A 20,147-nucleotide genomic window follows, 5' to 3' on the forward strand; every position below is an offset into this window, starting at 1 on the left:
TATTATTCACGGTGCTGCCCTACTGAAATACACAGGTTATATGGAAGGATTTTTTTTTTTTTTAGCTGATGTTAGGAGAAATTTTATTTGAAATTCCCCAATTCTTGAGAATAAAGTTCACGTGCCCCTTCACGCAACCTTTTAGGCACAGCATAGTTTGGCTTCTTCCTTCGTCTCATCTCTCCTGTGTCCTTTTCTCCCAACATTTCAACTATAATGAAAACTTCTCTTTCCAGCAAACACCCCCTCTCTCATCCATTCTGGAAAAACTTCCCCTAATTTCTCAATTCTGAGAGATTATAACAGGCAGTACTTTATCCCAGCTGGCAGGACTTAACTAAAATATTTACTTCTGTCTTTATTGTTTACTGCTGTGTCCCAGTGCCTAGGAAGTGGCTGGAAACAGACGAGGTACCTAATTAATATCCATTGACTAAATGTGTGACAGGGCAAGGATTATTTTATCAGTTTACGGGTGGAAAGACCACGGTCCCTAGAGAGGTGAGCTATTTTGCGGTGCGTCAGCCACGAAATGGCAGAGCCTAGATTCGACACTAGGGTTCTACAAGCAGCCGTTCCAGACCACGCCTGCGCTCCTCGTTCCTCACTTCCGTCAGTTCCTATTAGCTCCACCTACTTCAACCTGCGCCGTCTCCGAGACTAGTTTGACCCTCGAGCGGCCGCCGTAGCGCGTCGCCTTCGTTGCCGTGGGAAACGACCCGGGACCTGGGAGGGAGAAACGACGTTTCCCGCCGGCGGGAGCTGCGGTTGTGGCGGCTAGGGGAGCTCAGCTGCGGCGGGGCACAGCGCCGCGGCACCATGGCGGACCAGATTTATCTGGAAAATATAGACGAGTTCGTCACGGACCAGAACAAGATCGTGAGGAGCTAGGACTGGGGAATGCGGGCGTGCGACTGGGGTTTTGGGCCCAGTGAGGGCGGCAGGGGCCTTGATCCCTCTGCGTGTGGCTGCATGGGGCTGGTCCAGTGGAGACGGTCCCCATTCCTGGTGCCCCAGGCAGAGCGAGGACTCGCCGGGGAGGACTTCTGCCCCGCCGGCAGATCCAGGTTCCTCGGGTGGGCGTGCTGGGCTCTGCGCAGACCAAGGGCCACGGAGGTCGGGCGGGGAGGGAGGAGCCTTGATTGATGTTGTTTCTAAGCTGTTTTCACACGTTTCCTGCAAGGTGGTTGGTGTTTGAAGTCTCAAGTTTACAGTTGAGGAAATTGTGTTTTGACCGGGTTAAGTAACAAGTTGTTTAATCTGATCGTCAGTTGGTTTCGTTTTCCTAGAAGTTTGTTATTGATTCAGGCTTGACCTCCCTCACAGGGTTGAAGTAAAGATCAAGTTAGACGATGGATGTGAGAGCGTTTCTCAAATCGTGATGATTGAGGGCCTACTGTGAACTTTGGGTACACGTTATTGCGTGTACTTTTTTACAGTGACGCATAGAGGTCGGTGGAAGTAGCCTTAGAAAAGGTAGTTGAAGCAGAGAGGCCAAATAACTTGTGGTTAGTAAGGGATAATCCGTCTGCAGGAGACCTAGGTTTGATCCTTGGGTTGGGAAGATCTCCTGGGAGAAGGGAACAGCAACCCACTCCAGTAATTTTGCCTGGAGAATTCCCTGGACAGAGGAGCCTGCTGGGCTATATATATAGTCCATGGGGTCACAGAGAGTAGGACACGACTGAGTGACTAACACACACACAAGGGATAATCAATTTTCCAGTCTGTGTTCTGCTAGTGCTTTCCTCTACATCACACTGCCTTTGCCCAGCCTGTGCTCAGTCTTCTAGTTACTGGAAACTCAGCGTTTAGAATTGTAAGACTTTGAGGGGAGGGTGACAGGTTACAAGGAAGTGGCAAATGACAGTTCAAGGAAGGATGGGAGGAAGAGCAAAGCTTGATGCCAGTAATTCCCAGTCTAACCTCTGATAGAGTATTTATCCACTTCACTCATTCCCTGACCCCTGCACCATCTGTGCCCTTTAATATTTATGTGGCTGCAACTTTCTTCAGAAGTTTCTGAGTTGTATGCTCCAAAGTAACTTAAGTTTCTGAGTGAGTTTGAGGATAGTTTTTGGTGATGGCCCCATAAGAGGAGAGAAATGTGGAAAGAAGGACCAGTGTGAAACAGGGAGTGTAAGGAAATTGAGAGCTTTTTCTGTGTATATTCAACCTTTTTCGATTCTTGCATTAATCTGTGATTCAGACTTGTTTGTGAAATAAATGTCTGAGTCCTACCTGCCCAGATGGATGGTTCTTGGCAAAACTGGGGTGGCATTTAATGTAATTTATAAGGCGTAATTGCCTCAGAATCTTTAGGAGTCCTTTGGGCTGACCTGCGCTCTGCAGTCATCTAATAAAATTTTTTTAAAAACTCCTTCTTGCAGGTGACATACAAATGGCTGAGCTATACACTAGGAGTTCATGTTAATCAGGCCAAACAGTAAGTACAATTTATTACTAACTTTAATCAGATTGGAACTTTTTGTTTTGCTTGTTTGTTTTCTTTTACTTTGTTGTTAGCTTTACAGAGAGTCTCTTGATTAGAACTCCCCTCCCACCCCCCCCATCCCCCACCCAGGGAAATGGGAAAGTATAGTGTTTCTATTGCCTTTTACTGCTTTTGTCTATTAGTTAAGAGATGGGTGGATTTGTATACAAGTGTGTGGTGATATGTTTATTGGATTTATTTGTAGCCTTGCCTTCTGGTTAATCACTTTGTTATTTCAAAAAATTTATTAAATGGGCTAGCCAGTTCTGTTTACATCTCAGATTTCTATGTCTGTTATCTCAAACGTCTTCTTTGCATTTTCACATGTGCTTCTTAGGTCTCTGGGTGTTATTGAAATACTTCCATAATGAGGTCAACAGGTGTTTGACGCAGGCTGTATAACAGTATAAGACAGGGGAGAACACTTAAGAGAAACTAAAAAGGGAGGGTTTAGGATGACACCGAGTATTACCCTTCTTGAATTTTGCCCTATTACCTTCCTTACTGAAACTTGTAGTCCAACTTGGAACCAAAATGGAAAAGGCAGGCTTTTGGATTAACTTCAAAATTTCTTCACCTGCAAATGTCCAGTGGGTAGGAATTGGTGAATAGACTGAGAGCACATATATTGAGTTAAATACTCATTTCATTTGCTTTATTCCTGATGGTGGTCTGATTTTTCCCTATTCCTTGAATCATAGGAACATTCTGTGAGTCTTAGAAAAATCCTTGATCTCTAGAATGGGTTGATTTGGCTTGCTGTTTGACAGATACAGAAGTTTATTTTATGATAAATCGCAATTTTTTATTCTTAATGCCAGAGGCAGGGAGAAAAATTTCACATTCATGATAAACATTGCAACGAGGAATTCAGTCTTTATTTGTAATGGAAAGCCCCAGCCTCGTGTCCCTGTCTCGTGTACATACATGTGTCCACCTGCTCTCAGGTGCTTGCACTTAGGCCACACGAGAACACGCGCTTCAGGGGGCTCCTGGGCCAGTTCTCCTGCCTGGGGAACTGAGGTAAACTAGCTGAGAGGAGGGTCTGCCTTACATAAGGTATAGGTAGAAACTTGATTTCTAGATCCATGCCCCACTCCCCCACTCCAGTCCCAGCAGGTGTTTGAGGTTCGCGTCCCTCCTCAGCTCCTCAGCACAACAGTTAAGTATTTACAGAGCTTCTAGGAATTTTATTTATTTATTTTTGGCTGTGTTGGGTCCTCGTTGCTGGCGCGGGGGCTTTCTCTAGTTGCTGCAGGTGGGAGCTACTCTCTGGTTGCCGTGCACAGGCTTCTCACTGCTGTGGCTTCTCTTGTTGTGGAGCCAAGGCTCTAGAGCATGAGGGCTTCAGTAGCTGTGACATACAGGCTAAATTGCTCCATAGCATGTGGGATCTTCCCAAACCAGAGATCAAACCTGCATCCCCTGCATTGGCAGATGGATTCTTAATCGCTAGACCACCAAGGAAGTCCCCTAGTTTTGACTGAGATGTTTATACCTTCAAGATTTAAAACTCTTGGCTCAGGGCAAGGTTTATACTGATTTTGACTATTTGAGATTGCTCTGTCTAAGACTAGTCCAGGCCCAAACCTAGCAGGTTCAGGTAACTTTAGGACTGGATACCCATAAGAGTAATTGTTTTTTATGGTTATGAATGTTTAAATATAAAATGAGGTAACTATTACTACTAATATATAAGCCTATTGAGATTAAAGGTGCATATTGAGGACTGAAGATGAAATAAAGTTGCCTGGAATTTTACTGTAGCTACCCTTATTTCCTATAACTTTTATGGAGTTAATACACACATTCTAGCCCTTGCCTGTGTACCAACTTTATCCCATAGCACTTTCTACCTCATTTATACTCTAGCCATATTTACCTTTCTGTTCCTTAGATATGCCAAGCCTGTTCTCACACAAGGAAATTTGTACCATTCTCTCTGCCTGGAATGCTCTTCTCACAGCTTTCCTCACTGTACACAGTTCAGCTCAAATTTCACACATTACTTCATGTAACAGCTCTTTCCTAATGCTCTACTCCTCTCTCTCTCTCTGTGTCTGTTAATTTTTTTAATAATTATTTTTAAAAGCTTTCTTTTAAAGCTTTTTATATATTTTTATATAAATAATGAAATATATGAAAAATATGAAATATATAAAAATATATGTTTATATATATTATATATATGAAATATATATTTCATATATCGTACAGTTCACCTATTTAGACTATACAACTCAGTGATTTTTAATATATTTACAGAGTTGTGCAGTCAGCACTATAGTTAATCTGAGAAGATATTCATCACCCCAGAAAAGAAACCCTGTATCCATTAGCAGTCCTTCATCATTCCTGCCCCCCAGCATCAGGCAACCACTAGTACACTTTCTCTCTATAGATTTGCCTAGGCCGGACATTTCATATAAATGGGATCATGTAATAAGCAATCTTGGGTGTCTGATTCCCTCCACTTAGCATATCTCCAAGGTTTGTCTATGTTAAAGCATGTGTCAGTACTTCATTCCTTTCTGTGGTTGAATAATATTCCATTATATGGTGTAAGTTCTCTAGGGCTGCCATAACAGAATACTACAAACAGGTGGCTTGAAACAACAGAAATTTATTGTCTCAGTTCTGGAGGCTTAAAGTCCAAAATTAAGATGTTGGCCAGGCTGTGTTCCTTCTGAAACTTGTACAGAAAAATCCTTTCTTGCTTCTTCCTAGCTTCTGGTGGTTTACTAGCAGTCTTTGGCATTCCCTGGTTTGTAGCTGTGTAACCCCACTGTCTGCCTTCCTAGTCACTTGGCATGCTTCCTGTGTGTCTGTCTCTTCACATAGCCATCTTATAAGGATACAGTCATAGATTAGGAGCCCACCCTACCCCAGTATGACCTGTCTTAACTAATTATGTCTGCAAAGGCCCTGTGTCCAAATCGTGTCATACTTTGAGGTACTTGTGGTTAGGACTTCAGCATATCTTTTTGGGGGGACACAGATCAACCCATAACATATGGATATACAACATTTTATTTGTCCATTCACCAACTGATGGACATTTGGGTAGTTTCCACATTTGGGGCTTTAGTGAATAATGCTACCGTGAATATTTGTGTACAAGTTTTTGTGTAGACATATGTTTTCAGTTCTCTTAATATACACCTAAGATTGGAATTTCTGGGTCATATGTAACATTTTGAGGAGCTGAGGTGATTAACTGTTTTTCAGAATGACTATACTGTTTTACAATCCCACCAACAAGGTATGAGGTTTTGCTTCCTCAACATTCTTTTCAACTCTTTCTACCATCTGTCTTTTAATTTTAGCCATCCTAGTGAGTATGAAGTTTTATCATTATGTTTTTGATTTGCATTTCTATAATGGCTAATGATATTGATCATGTTTTCCTGTGCTCATTGACCATTCGTGTATCTTCTTTGGAGAAATACATGTCCAGATCCTTTGCTCATTTTTTTCCATGGGTTTTTTTTTTTTTTTTGTCTTTACTATTATTGAATTGTAAGAGTGAGTTCTTTATGTATTCAAGTCTGGATTTGTTTATTTGACTGTGCTGGGTCTTAGTTGTAGTGTGAGGGATCCTTTTTGGTTGTGTCATGTGGGATGTTTTTAGTTGCAGCATGCGATCTCCTAGTCGCGGTATGCAAGCTCTTAGTTGCTGCGTATGAGATTGAACCCTGGCCTCCTGCACTGGGAGTGCTGAGTGTTAGACACTGGACCACCAGGGAAGCCCCTCTACATATTCTAGATACACTGTCCTGATCAGATAATGATTTCACCCATTCTGTGGGTTGTCTTTGCACTTTGTTGATGGTGTCCTGTGAAGCACAGAAGTTATTATTATTGAGAGTGTCTAATTTTTTTTTCTTCTGTTGCTTGTGCTTTTCATATTGTATCTAAGGAGGCTTAGTCTAATCCAAGTAAATCATGAAGATTTAATTCTGTGTTTTCTTCTGAGAGTTCTATAGTCTTAGCTCTTAAATCAGTAATTATCACTTTAACATTTCTACATACTTTGTTCTTATTATACTTCCTCACAGTAAGAGTACACTATAGTTTTCATATTAGATGTTGGTTCAAGGTAACTTATAAATGAAGCCCTAAAATGTGTATAGGCATACCTTATATTATTGTACTCCTCTTTATTGCATTTTGCAGATACTACATTTTTTTCTTTCTTTTCTTTCTTTTTTTTTTTTTTTTTTTTTACAAATTGGAGGTTTGCAGTAACCCTGCATTGAGCAAGTCTGTGAGTGCCATTTTTGCAGTAGCGTTTGCCTATTTCTTGTCTCTGGGTCACATTTTGGTAATTCTCATTATGTTTCAAACCCTCAATCAGCAAGCAGATTATGACTTGCTATAGGCTCAGAGGATGGCTAGCATTTTTAGCAATAAATTTAAAAAAAATTAGTTACTTGGCCTCATCGGGTCTTAACTTGTGGCATACGGGCTTTTTTGTTGTGCTGCTCGGACTCTCCAGTCGTGATGCGCAGGCTTAGTTGCCCTGCAGCATGTGGAATCTTACTTACCTTACCAGGGATCGAACATGTGTCTCCTGCATTGCAAGACAGATTTTTAACCACTGTACCACCAGGGAAGTCCACAATAAATTATTTTTTAATTAAGGTGTATACATTGTTTTGTAGACATAATGGTGTTACATCCTTAATAGACTACAGTATAATGTAAACATAGCTGTTACATTCACTGGGAAACCAAAAATTTATTTGCTTTATTTTGATATTCACTTTATTGCAGTGGTCTGGAAGTGAACCTACAGTATCTCTGGGGTATACCTATAAATAATAACTATTTTTTCAGGCATCATTTTGCATATGGTGTAAGGAAAGGGCCCAACTTCATTCTTTTGATGTGGATATCCAGTGTTCTGGCATTTCATAATTCTTACTTCCAGCTGACATTTTCTCGCTTATTGTATGCCCTCCTCCCACTAGAATATAAACTCTGTGAAGGCAGGGAGCATGTTTATCAGATTCATCACTGTTCCAGTTACTGTTGCTTTGTGACAAATTGCCCCAGGTTTAGCAACTTGAAACAACCGTTTTATTATGTTCGTAGATTCTTCTCATTTAGAACTTGGGCATGGCGCAACGAGAATGGTTGTCTCTGTTCCATGATGTCTGGTGCCTCAGCTGAGAGGCGTCAGTGACTGAAGCCTGATCATGTGTAGGCATCTTTATTTTCATGTCTGGCAGTTGTTGCTGGCTGTCAGCTGGGACGTCAGCAGGGGTTGTTGACCAGTCGTTGTGTGTGACCTGTTTATATGGCCTGGGCTTCTTAAGAGCATGTTTTCAGGTAGTGAGGCTTCTTACCCAGCAATTCACAGCTCTAAAAACTCACGCTCCAGTGGAAGGCAGCAGTTGATTGCCTTTTCTTACTGGCCTCAGAAGTCAAGCAGTGTCCTGTCTGCTTCATTTTTTTGGTTACAATGAATCTCTAGCCTTCCCAGATTCAAGGGGCGAGGATGACTCCACCTGTCTATGGGAAGATGAAGAAGAGCATGCAGGATGGGAGATGTTGTGGCAGCCATCTTTGGAAAATACAGTCTGCCACAATCATTGTATCTTCACACCTGGCTCATAATACTGTTGTTCAGTCACTAAGTCATGTCCAACTCTTTGCATCTCCATGGATAGCAGCACACCAGGCTCCTCTGTCCTCCTCCATCTCCCAGAATTTGCTCAGATCATGTCTGTTGGGTCAGTGATGCTATCTAACCATCTCATCATCTGCCACACCCTTCTCCTTTTGCCTTCCATCTTTCCCAGCTCATAATAGGTGCCAGTGAATATTTGTTGAGTGAGTTCTGGGCACTATGGTAGATATTTTCACATATGTTTATCTCATGTAATCTTTATAACAATCCAATATAATGGGTGTTATCAATCTCTTTTAACACATGAGAAAACAGAGACTTAAAGTGTCCTGTCATCCTTTTTTCTCTTATCTGTAGTGAAAGCATTTAAATTATTGTTGGCACTGAGGGCAGTGACTGGGCATGGTTGTTACTGTTTGCCTGGATTCAATAAAGAAATATTTTTTCAGGTTTTACTACATTTTTAGCATTATACTAGGCTCTGTTATAAAACAGCAAACTTGACAGACAAGGTCTTTCCCATCATTGACTTAAGATAATTTCAGGCTATAAAAATGCTGTGAAGGAATTAGATTAGGGAAGATAATAGAGACTATACACCTTATATATCTTAGGGAAAATTTTGGGTGGAATTGATCAGGAGGGATGAGGAGGTGTATAGTTAATCATGTGGGTAGGAAGTGCATCTTGTAGGAAGTCATATTTATTGTCATTCATGTTTAAGAATATTTTGCATGTTTTGTTGCTGAGATGTTTGACATAATCAAATTAGATGAACATGTTTTAGAGATTCAGAAGACATTTAGAAAATTTTAAAGAGTTTGTGCAGTGTTGACCATCTTGTTAATATAAAACAGAACTGGTTGATCTGGTGAGATGGGTGCACAGAGGACAATGACTGTAATAATGCAAGCAAGACTACGAGTTGTTTCACCAGCAAGCTGAGAGTATCTTGGTATAGTCCCTGCCTACCATTTCTTCTGCTAGTATGGTCCTAACTAGCATAATTAAACCAAAATGTTCATGACTCTGTGTCCCTCGTCTTTTCTAACACAACTGCTGCATGGAAGGAAATACTAAAGAGAACAGGAGAGAGGAATCAGCAAAAATGCTGATTTTTTTCCTCCTCAGGGTGTTTATAGTCTAGTGGGGATGGCAGATACATAAACAATTAGAATACAGTGTGCTAAGTGCTATAATAACAGATGTGGGATAGTTCCTGTTAGAACTTAGAAGGCAAGGCTGCCCTGCTCGCTTAGCGGTGTTAGGGAAGGCTTCACATAGGAGATAGTAACTGAGCTGTTGTCTTGATGAGGAATTAGGTAGATGAGGTCTGAGAAGAACATTCTAGGCAGAAGGAAGGGCATACAAAAGAGCTAGGAGAACTGCAGAATGTTTCATAAGGCTGAAAATAGTGTAAGTATGGGAGAATGGTGAGAAATACAGGGGCCAGAAGAAGAAAAGTCTTACATGTCACTGATGGAACTGTGGCTCCTTAGGGGATAGGGCGCTACTGAAAACTTTTGAACAAAGAGTAATACTTCAGATAAGAATAACCAGCTACCTTTTCAACAGTAGTTAATGGCTGATGGGTATCTCAGATTTAACATGCCCCAAAACTTAATTCCTAATTATTCTCCACCCACCCCCCACCATCACCTCTTTCTGCTTTTCTCCATCTCAGTGAATGACAACTTCATTCTTTGAGTTGCTTAGTCCAGTCATCCTTGATTTCTCTTTCTCTCATACCTCACAATCAGTCCATCATCAAATCCTATTGTTTCTTCCTTTAAGATGTACCCAGAACTCATCCACTAATTAGTACCACCCTAGTCTGAGCCACCATCATCTCTAGCCTCAATTATTGCAGTAGCCTTGTAACTGGTCTTCTGCTTCCTTCCTTGCTCCTTAATAGTATATTCTCCACACAGCAGTCAGAAATCCTCCTAAAAGGTGAGATCATGTTATTTGTGCTCTAATCCTTCTAATAACTTCCTTCCTAATGGGCCACAAAGCCCTACATGTCTCGCACTTGGCTCTTCTTTCCTTCTTCCTTATTCAGCACACTCACCTTTTCTGTTCCTTGCCTCAGAACCTTCAGATTTGTTGTTTTTTCTGCCTAGAACATTCTTTGCTGAGATACCCACATTGGTGGGCTCTGTTCATGAGGCCTTCCTTAATCTTATATAAATAGCAAAACTTCTTAGACACTCTATTCTTCTAGTCTTTTTTTCTCCCCATAGATTTACTACCATCTGACTTCTTATTTGTTTATTATTTGTCTCTCTTTTCTGCAGTACAAATTCTAAATGGTTAAGAACTCTGACTGCTTTGTTCACTATTCTATCCCCAAGGCATAGAGCATGAGGTAGCCACCCAGTTAAGTTTTGTTGACAGATGACTTGATTTGCATTTCTAAAACTTCACCTTGGCAGCCTTGTGAATAGTGAGTGGGAAGGGGGTGTGAGGAAGACATTGACCCTTGGAATTGAAATAGTCCAGTCAAGAGATTTGGAGGGCAGGGAGTCAAGAATTACTTGGGAGGTAAAACTGACAAGATTTGGCACATCACCAGACTGGGAAAAGTGAGCGATAATGACTCCCAGATTTTTGGCTTGGATGGTTTGAGCAGATGATGTTGTTGTTGGGAATAAATGAAGCCAGGAGGGTGAATGAAGTGGGTCAAAGAGAGTATGTTGTAAGGTGACCAGTCATCCTTGGTGTGCCCAAGGCTGTTGGTTTTAGCACTAAAATCCATGTGAGGAAATACCTCAGATCCAGGCAAACCCAGATGATTGGTCACTCTAATGAAGAGTGAAAAGGTAGCTGAAGACAACCCCAGCAGTACAGAAGGGGAGGAGGAAGTCAAGTCTGCGGGAAGTAGAGCGGAGCCAGTTCAAGAGTGGCAGGAGATGAGTGAGGCATTGGATCAAGGAAGCTAAGAGAGTTGTCCACAGTATAGGTTGAGTTTTCCTTGGAACTTTTGTTTCTAGCCATCCTTGGCAGAAGTATGACATGTTATAGAGGCTTGGTAAAAGTTTCTTGAAATAAACAACACAAATGATGTCTCTTTCCTTGATGTTAAACTGTAAGTTATTGAGGGGAGTCAGCTTCTGATGCAAATCAGATCGCAAGGATAAAAAAGGATTTAGGGAATGTTACTAAAAGCAACATTATTTCTATATTGAATATTTGGCAGTCTTAGTTTACTCACACTGCCCAGTATTTGTTAACCTGTTACTTTGTGGTTTTGAAACAACATTGATTCTGAATCATCCTAAAATTGGAATTTCAGAGCCGGACCATTGTGATCATCTGTAAGATGGTTCTTAAATGTTTTGGAGTAATCCTTCTGCAAATCTGTTGAAAACCTTGAACCATCTCCACCTTCTCCCCGCCTCCTTCCCTTGCAAAACACACATTTTGCTTACAATATTGAGGGGTGAAGGGTTATGGATCCCAGGGTAAAAGAACTGCCAATCTCATACAGCCCTCTGTAATTATACCTCAGGATATAAAGAGGCCTAGAAAAACTATTTTATCCGGGGTCACATGTCTAGATAGTAACTGAACGTATTCTTGATTGATTATTCTAGCCATTACATGCCTTCTTTTAATGCAGGCTCAGTCTCACTTGACCGATTATTAGATTTATTTCAGTTGTTTGTTCACTGTGCTGGCTGTATACAAGTTGACCCCACCCTCTATGTTCCATTCATCTTTTTAAAATTTTTTGTCCATGAACAGAGCAAAAATATTCTGTATAATGTTTGATGGACTATCAGATTTACTATACCTAACTTTTAAGTCATGAATTAAGAATTGGTGAGATAAACTTTTACTAATGACTTACTTGTGCATTTTGTTTGTAACAGGATGCTCTATGATTACGTTGAAAGGAAGCGAAAGGAAAATTCGGGAGCCCAACTGCATGTCACTTATTTGGTGTCTGGCAGTCTCATTCAGAATGGACATTCTGTAAGTTCTCAGAATCTTATAATGAGTTTAAATGTGTTTGAGCTGTTAATAGTGTTATGTAACATAACACAGAGCAAAAACAACAAGATCCCAGTATTATGGAAATTTTAGAAAGCTACTTGAAGACAGTGATTATTTTGAATTTTTAGACTAAACCTAAAACTCTTGGGAAGTTTGGGTAATATCAATACAGAGACTACTATCATCATTGTACAATTTCCCTAGGCAATAAGACATTCCAGACTGCTTCTGTTCCACTTTCTTCCTTTTGAAGCTATACTGGGGACAATGGTGGTTAATTTCCAGCCTGTTCAGATGTCAAGCCACACAGGTGTTCCGCAAGTACAATTTTTTTTTAAGTGAACTTGATTTTAATTTGAGCTTTCACCCCAGAAGCTCTGCTGAAATAACTCCATTCCTTCTCCTGTACCGGACTGATTCTTGGGAACTTAATTTCCTTCTTTCTCGCTTCCTTCCCAAACTGAGGAATACCTCTTCAGTTCTCACTTCCTAAACCTCACCTGAAGACTCTTTTGATCCCATACCACCAGCCCTAGAGAATTAGCCCAAGGATCAAGATCCTCAGAGAATCACTGATGCATGTTTTCCTCTTCTCTTTTGACTTTCCCTGTGACTCGTAAGTTCAGAAGCCAGATTTATCAAAATACTTAATGGATTTGTCTTGTGTCAATAGAGTCTTAAGAGTGTGAGATTCTAGACTGGGATGGCAATTTTAGTAATTTATAAGGAGAAACAGAACTATGATCAATGCAAAGAAATAGAGGAAAACAATAGAATGGGGAAGACTAGAGATCTCTTCAAGAAAATTAGAAATACCAAGGAACATTTCATGCGAAGATGGGCTCAATAAAGGACAGAAATGGTATGTATGGACCTGACAGAGCAGAAGATATTAAGAAGAGGTGGCAAGAATACACAGAAGAACTATACAAAAAAGATCTTAACGCCCCAGTTAATCACGATGGTGTGATCACTCACCTAGAGCCAGACATCCTGGAATGTGAAGTCAAGTGGGCCTTAGGAAGTATCACTACAAACAAAGCGAGTGGAGGTGATGGAATCCCAGTTGAGCTATTTCAAATCCTAAAAGAAGATGCTGTGAAAGTGCTGCACTCAATATGCTAGCAAATTTGGAAAACTCAGCAGTGGCCACAGGACTGGAAAAGGTCAGTTTTCATTCCAATCCCTAAGAAAGGCAATCCCAAAGAATGCTTAAGCTACCACACAATTGCACTCATCTCACATGCTAGTAAAGTAATGCTCAAAATTCTCCAAGCCAGGCTTCAGCAATACGTGAACCATGAACTTCCAGATGTTCAAGCTGGCTTTAGAAAAGGCAGAGGAACCAGAGATCCAATTACCAACATCCACTGTATTATCAAAAAAGCAAGAGAGTTCCAGAAAAACATCTATTTCTGCTTTATTGACTATGCCAAAGCCTTTGACTGTGTGGATCACAATAAATTGTGGAAAATTCTGAAAGAGATGGGAATACCAGACCACCTGACCTGCCTCTTGAGAAACCTGTATGCAGGTCAGGAAGCAACAGTTAGAACTGGACATGGAACAACAGACTGGTTCCAAATAGGAAAAGGAGGACGTCAAGGCTGTATATTGTCACCCTGCTTTTTAACTTATATGCAGAGTACATCATGAGAAATGCTGGGCTGGAGGAAGCACAAGCTGGAATCAAGATTGCCAGGAGAAATACCAATAACCTCAGATATGCAGATGACACCACCCTAATGGCAGAAAGTGAAGAAGAACTAAAGAGCCTCTTGATGAAAGTGAAAGAAGAGAGTGAAAAAGTTAGCTTAAAGCTCAACATTCAGAAAACTAAGATCATGGCATCTGGTCCCATCACTTCATGGGAAATAGATGGGGAGACAATGGAAACAGTGACAGACTTTATTTTTGGAGGCTCCAAAATCACTGCAGATGGTGACTGCAGCCGTGTAATTAAAAGATGCTTACTCCTTGGAAGGAAAGTTATGACCAACCTCGATAGCATATTAAAAAGCAGAAACATTACTTTGCCAACAAAGGTCTGTCTGGTCAAGGCTGTGGTTTTTCCAGTGGTCATGTGTGGATGTGAGAGTTGGACTATAAAGAAAGCTGAGTGCCGAAGAAAAGCTGAGTGCTTTTGAACTGTGGTGTTGGAGAAGACTCTTGAGAGTCCCTTGGACTGCAAGGAGATCCAACCAGTCCATCCTAAAGGAAATCAGTCCTGGGTGTTCATTGGAAGGACTGATGTTGAAGCTGAAACTCTAATACTTTGGCCACCTAATGTGAAGAGCTGACTCATTTGAAAAGACCCTGATGATGGGAAAAATTGAGGGCAGGAGGAAAAGGGAACGACAGAGGATGAGATGGTTGGATGGTATCACTGACTCAGTGGACATGGGTTTGGGTAGGCTCTGGGGGTTGGTGATGGACAGAGAGGCCTGGCGTGCTGCAGCTCATGGGGTCGCAAAGAGTTGGACATGATTGAGCGACTGAACTGAACTGAAGGGCTATCAGATACTTATATTCTATGACTAGCATATTCTTTCCTTGTTGGTAAACTGTTTGGCAAGCCAGATGTTAATTAGATATTTGCAAGTGTAGATGAAATCAGATGTCATTATATATCAGAAACAAGATTAAGCAGACCTGATTCAAAGATGCGTAGGTTTTCTGTGGCTTTTTAAACAGGTAAGTAATTTTTATTTTTCCAGTGATGATTATTATTGTAAAAATTGCTTAATAATACATAGAAAGTAGAAATCTCCTTCTAATCTCATCCTGCAGAGTCTGCCAAAGGATTATTTGAATGTTTCAAGGAAATGATTGGTTGATTCTTTTTGTGATGTTAGAGGTTGTTGGCCTGATCCATTTTTAATTAGGTTCCCCATTAGCTTTTCATATAATGATTTTAGCTGAGATTGATTTTTATCATTACCTTGATCATTATTTTTCTAGGAGTTACAAAATGGTGATGTTCTAATTCTGTCATTCCTTCTGGATTTACTGGCTGGAATGTTTCTATAAAGAAGAACTGTCTCTCACCAACTAGCCATATTTTCCCCAATTTTTTTTTTTTTTTGATGAACAGCTCAAGGGGCCTGCCCCAAGCCAGGCTCTGGGTTTATGGATGCTGAACTTACTCATGTGTTGCCCTTAACAGGAACCCACTGAATCAGAGCTCTACTCTCATTTACATTGTTTTAGCACTGGCATTTCCACTGTGTTGTTTTTATGCATTTCTAATATCCTCTAAGGCATCCTTTAGAGATACTAAACTGTCTCAGCTGCCATGTTTTCTCCGGAGGGTACCAATTATTGTTTATAGGGCTCCTGTTACATAGGTTTGAGTGATTAGTTCCTAATGCTCTTTTTCTCATAAGCTCTGCAGTTTTTATTGTACATTTTTGCAGCACATGACGTTTTTAATAATGCTTGTTTTTTTTAAGAGAAAATGCATTATGAAGACATACCAATATTCTCAGTACAAATTTACAATTACATTTTTAAAAAACTTACTCAAAAAAAAAAAAAAACTTACTCAATTTTATATTACTCTTTTTTTCTTATGTTGTAAACTTTGGTTGTCCTAACATTAAAATGAATATGTATTTGCTTTAGCCAGATACATGAGATTTAGAAAAGCAAAACCAATAATTTTACTAACAATATGATGACTAAAGGCAGTTTAAGGTTTGTAAGTGATCCCAAGCACTACTCTGGCAGTTATAGTAATATTTCTCATTCCTCATTACAGCCACATGATCCTACATTGATGGATATATCTTAGTTTATTCAGCTCCTTTATTGATATGGCAGTTATAGAAATATTTCTCATTCCTCATTATAGCCACATGATCCTACATTGATGGATATACCTTAGTTTATTCATCAGTCCCTTATTGATAGTTGAGTTATTTACAATCTGATTATTACATATAGTGCCACAGTAAATAGCTCAATGTGTATGTGTTTTGTATGTTTTTGCCAGAGTGTTTTAGGATTATGTTCCTAGAGGTAAGGCTATATATGAACTTTGCTGAATATTGCCAAATACTCTCCATTTTCCATTCCTACCAGCAATGTATGAGAGCATCTGTTCCTACACAGCACATGTCCTGTTCAGAATCATCTTCATTTCTCTTTTATGAACTGTGTCTTCATACTTCTTGCTTATTTTCTAAAGGATTGTTAGTCTTTGTTTTCTCTATTTTAGAAGCTATATGTTAGCCCTTTGTGATGTAAGTTGTAGATATTTTTCCCACTTGACCATTTGTCTTTTTACTTAAAATTGTTGGTTTTTTGTTATCCAAAAATGATTTGTTAGTTTTTATGGATTATTTCAGTTACTTCTGGGTTTTAAATTGCAGTCAAGAAACTTTTCTTTATTCTCAGGTTATATTAGTTTGTAGAAGAATTCACCCATATTTTCTTCTTGTGCATATATGGTTTAATTCTTTACTTTTAGATCTCTGATCCAATTTAGAATTTATTTTTTTGTATGGTATGAGACAGATCCAGTTTTTAACTGGTTCCATATGATTATACAGTAATTCTCATTATGTTACTTACTGAAAATTCCTCTTTTCCTTGCAATAGGCAAAGTGCAAGTTTGAGGTGCTGTATTTTTTTAATTTGGGTTTTGGGGGGTTTTTTGTTTTTGTTATTGATATTGATATATATATATATATATATATACTCTCTCACTTTCCTTAACCTGATTGAGAAATTTTAAAGAAAGCAAGTTAAAAATGAGTCTGGAACATATATTTTCAGAGGAACCTAATGTTTCTAATTTTACATCCCAGTGCAGTTGAATTATTGGTAAGGAACCTTTAAAACTGCAAGTTGCACTATTAATACTTTAAATACTAATGAAGTGTTATTTCCTTACAGTGCCACAAGGTTGCAGTAGTGAGAGAAGATAAATTGGAAGGTAAGTATTTTAGCGATTTAGCAAGTTTTTCCTCTTAGGGCATCAGTGTCATTAACATTGCATATATATTTAGCTGTTTTACTGGAGACCCATATATTCTTTTATTAGTAGTTTCTGAAACATGTTAAAATATGATACTTCACTAACTTCCCATTTTTAAGGCCAATAGCTGCTAACATTTATAAAGCACTTTTATCACAGAATTTCAAAACTTGTGATAGATAGGTAAAACACTTATGAATATCATATGGAACACCTCATTAACTATAAAAAAACAATGATCTCTAAATATTGTGTTGTATTCCATAGCAATATTTTTAGGAAGAAAATTAAAGAATGATTTTATAAAGTCAGAAAGGCATAGTATAACTTGAAGTTAAATTTGTCTACCCATTTCAAGACTGTTAATGCTACTGTTCTATTTTTTTAATACCCAAGTCAAAGGAATTTTGAAATATCCACATGATCTTGGATGTCTCAAGACAAAACCCACTGTCATACTTTGTATATAAAGATGCCTACCACTGGAGTGTTTTCTTATACATTAACTGAATTATTCAAGATAGAGAAGATGTCCAATATTTTCTTTCTGAATTCCCACAGTGGTAGATTTATTCATTCAATAGATACATAGTAAGTATCTACTTTATGTCAAGCTCTTTGCTAGGCACTAGGGACTTGGAACAAGTGAGGCATGGTCCCTTCCTTCATGGAACCTATAATTTGTTCTTGTGATTTTCCTCTGAAGACTTATTTGATTAGTAGTAGTATTGTTATATAGAGTTTCTTTTTATAAACTAAAATTGAAGACTTCTCGGGTAGAAATTACTTATTGCTCAGTTGGTATGTATATATGCTAGAGTATAATTCTACCCTGACTGAAAAAAAAAACAAAACACATCATAGTATCATCAGTTATTCCTTAATATTTACTGAGTGTCCACTGGATGAGTGATACCCTCACAGTACTGTACTGAGAACTGACTCACCATCACCTACCTATCATAATGTCCTTGTCACAGACAGAAGAGTTGATACTATACTGTATATGTGACTGTTTGGCCTTTAAGAGCTTTTTTGGACCACCACCGATTACAAATGGTGTTAATGCAGAAGGGTTTCTTGTTAAAATCCCCACATGCTATGAAGTTTGTGTATTAACAGACTGCTTTTCCTGTTGACTTGTAGCAGTGAAGTCCAAGCTAGCGGTGACTGCCAGCGTACATGTGTACAGCATCCAGAAAGCCATGCTAAAGGACAGTGGGCCTCTGTTCAATACCGACTATGACATCCTTAAAAGCAACTTGCAGAACTGCAGCAAGTGAGCTCCTTAATGTTCCTTGTGGGCTTCTTTACGAATTGATTTTGTAAGATGTTTACACAGTGGCTGCCTCTTAAGAGTAAACGCCAAGTCTAGTAAAACCTCATTTATCTTGCAGTAAGACACATGCCTGGTTTTATTAGTACATCATAAGGTGAAAAATAGCCACAACCCATATTGAAAACCCCAGTAGACTCCCCATAAATCTACTTCTCATGTATTTATCCTGTCACTGCCACCAGAAATGTTGTTTGTCGTGCCCCCTCATTACTCCTTTACCCGAGTCTCTGCTTGTCTAATTTCTATCCACCCTTCAAGAACCAATTGCCATGTTGTCCTTCAAAAAACTATTCCTAATTTGACATCCCTCTACCTTCCATCCAAAATCAGTTGATCTTCCACAGCCAGTATCAGATCTTATTCATCTTTTGTATCCTTCACAGAAGGGAAGGAGGTGGACTATAATGTACGTGGTTCTGGAAATTAGTGGTCATGGGCTGGAGTTTTGACTTCATTGCTAATGGCCCAGTGGCTTTGGACAAGTTACTTAAACTCTTTTGGGCTTTCGTTTCCTCATTTTAAAATTGGATATAATTGGATATAATAATGCCTACTTTGTGAGGTGGTATGGAGGGTTCGGAGCAGATTCTCAGACATATATTGAACACCTACTACTTTGACATGCACTAAGCAAGATAATTTGAATTAATTCAGCAAAGATCTGATGAGTACGTGTGACATGCCACATACTGTAGAGTGATTGTAGCCTGGTACCTGCTTATGGAACCGATGGTCTTAATGGGAGGCAGTTATGGTATAGTGTGACCGTGCTACAATAGGAATGAGAGTGTAGGAGGATGTTGAGGGGCCACTTGTCCCCGCCTTTTTTGTTGGGGAGTCAAGACAGAGATGGCTTGTAGAAGGATATGGCATCTAAGTTGAGGCTTAAAGGCCTAGTAGAAGTAGCCAGTCAGAGGGAAGTGGGAGAGGAAAGACAGGGCCGAGAGGAAACATGATGCTTATGCAGAACCACTGTAGTTTTCTATACATGAAAACTAGAGTGAGGGGCAGGAAATAATGATACAAGGAGTCAGACTCTATGCTTTGACTACTAGGATAAGTTTAGGCTTTATTGCACAGGGGAGCCACTGAAGATTTTGAAACAGATGATTGAGATGATCAGAATTGTATTACAGAAAAATCACTCTGGCTGTGATGGTGAAAGTGGATCTGACAGAAATAATCTGCACACAAGGCCATTATGAAGGAGAAATGTTGCAGTGATTCAGGGTAGAAATGATAGTATCTGAAGTATAGAGTTGGTATTGGGAGTGGAGAGGTACATGGGTTAAAGAGTCATACCATCAAAACCTGGATGGTATGGTAGTGGTTAGAGACCAAGAGAGTGTGTTATGGTGGAGATGGCGGGGGTCGGTTCATGACATTAAGGATGATGGCCATGTTTCTGGTTTGAATTGCTGGATGGGTGATGATACCATCACTAAGAATGGGAATATATGAGGAGGAGTAAGCTTTGGGAGAAGGGAAAAGTGATGAATTGGGTTTGGATATGTTGAGTTTGAGTACCGGATGGGGAGTCCAAGTGGAGATGTCCAGTGCAGTAGATACGGGGGTCTAGAGCTAAGGAGAGAAATAGGAGGTAAAGATAGACATTTTGGAATCAGAGAAAATAGGTAATTAATTGGGCTACAGCAGTAGATACAGTCATGCAGAGAGAATATATAGGATGAAAGAAGAA

At 39.6% G+C, this 20,147-nt stretch overlaps 1 protein-coding gene across 2 annotated transcripts in view; it reads left to right on the forward strand.

The window, feature by feature from the left end:
• The first annotated feature begins 694 nt into the window (after positions 1-694).
• The window catches only part of POLD3 (DNA polymerase delta 3, accessory subunit), a 44,651-nt gene continuing 25,198 nt past the window's right edge, over positions 695-20,147 (forward strand). Inside the window, exons 1-5 of one of the 2 annotated variants that reach the window (XM_043481866.1) lie at positions 695-879; positions 2,391-2,446; positions 12,005-12,107; positions 17,028-17,067; positions 18,256-18,388. In XM_043481866.1, coding sequence (XP_043337801.1) covers positions 820-879; positions 2,391-2,446; positions 12,005-12,107; positions 17,028-17,067; positions 18,256-18,388 — 392 coding nt within the window. In that variant the 5' untranslated portion in view covers positions 695-819. Of the gene's footprint in view, positions 880-905; positions 1,068-2,390; positions 2,447-12,004; positions 12,108-17,027; positions 17,068-18,255; positions 18,389-20,147 lie in introns of those variants that run through there. The other variant, XM_043481867.1, reaches the window with a different exon arrangement.

Source organism: Cervus canadensis, chromosome 11 (genome assembly GCF_019320065.1).
Source record: "Cervus canadensis isolate Bull #8, Minnesota chromosome 11, ASM1932006v1, whole genome shotgun sequence".
NCBI classification, from domain to species: Eukaryota; Metazoa; Chordata; class Mammalia; order Artiodactyla; family Cervidae; genus Cervus; species Cervus canadensis.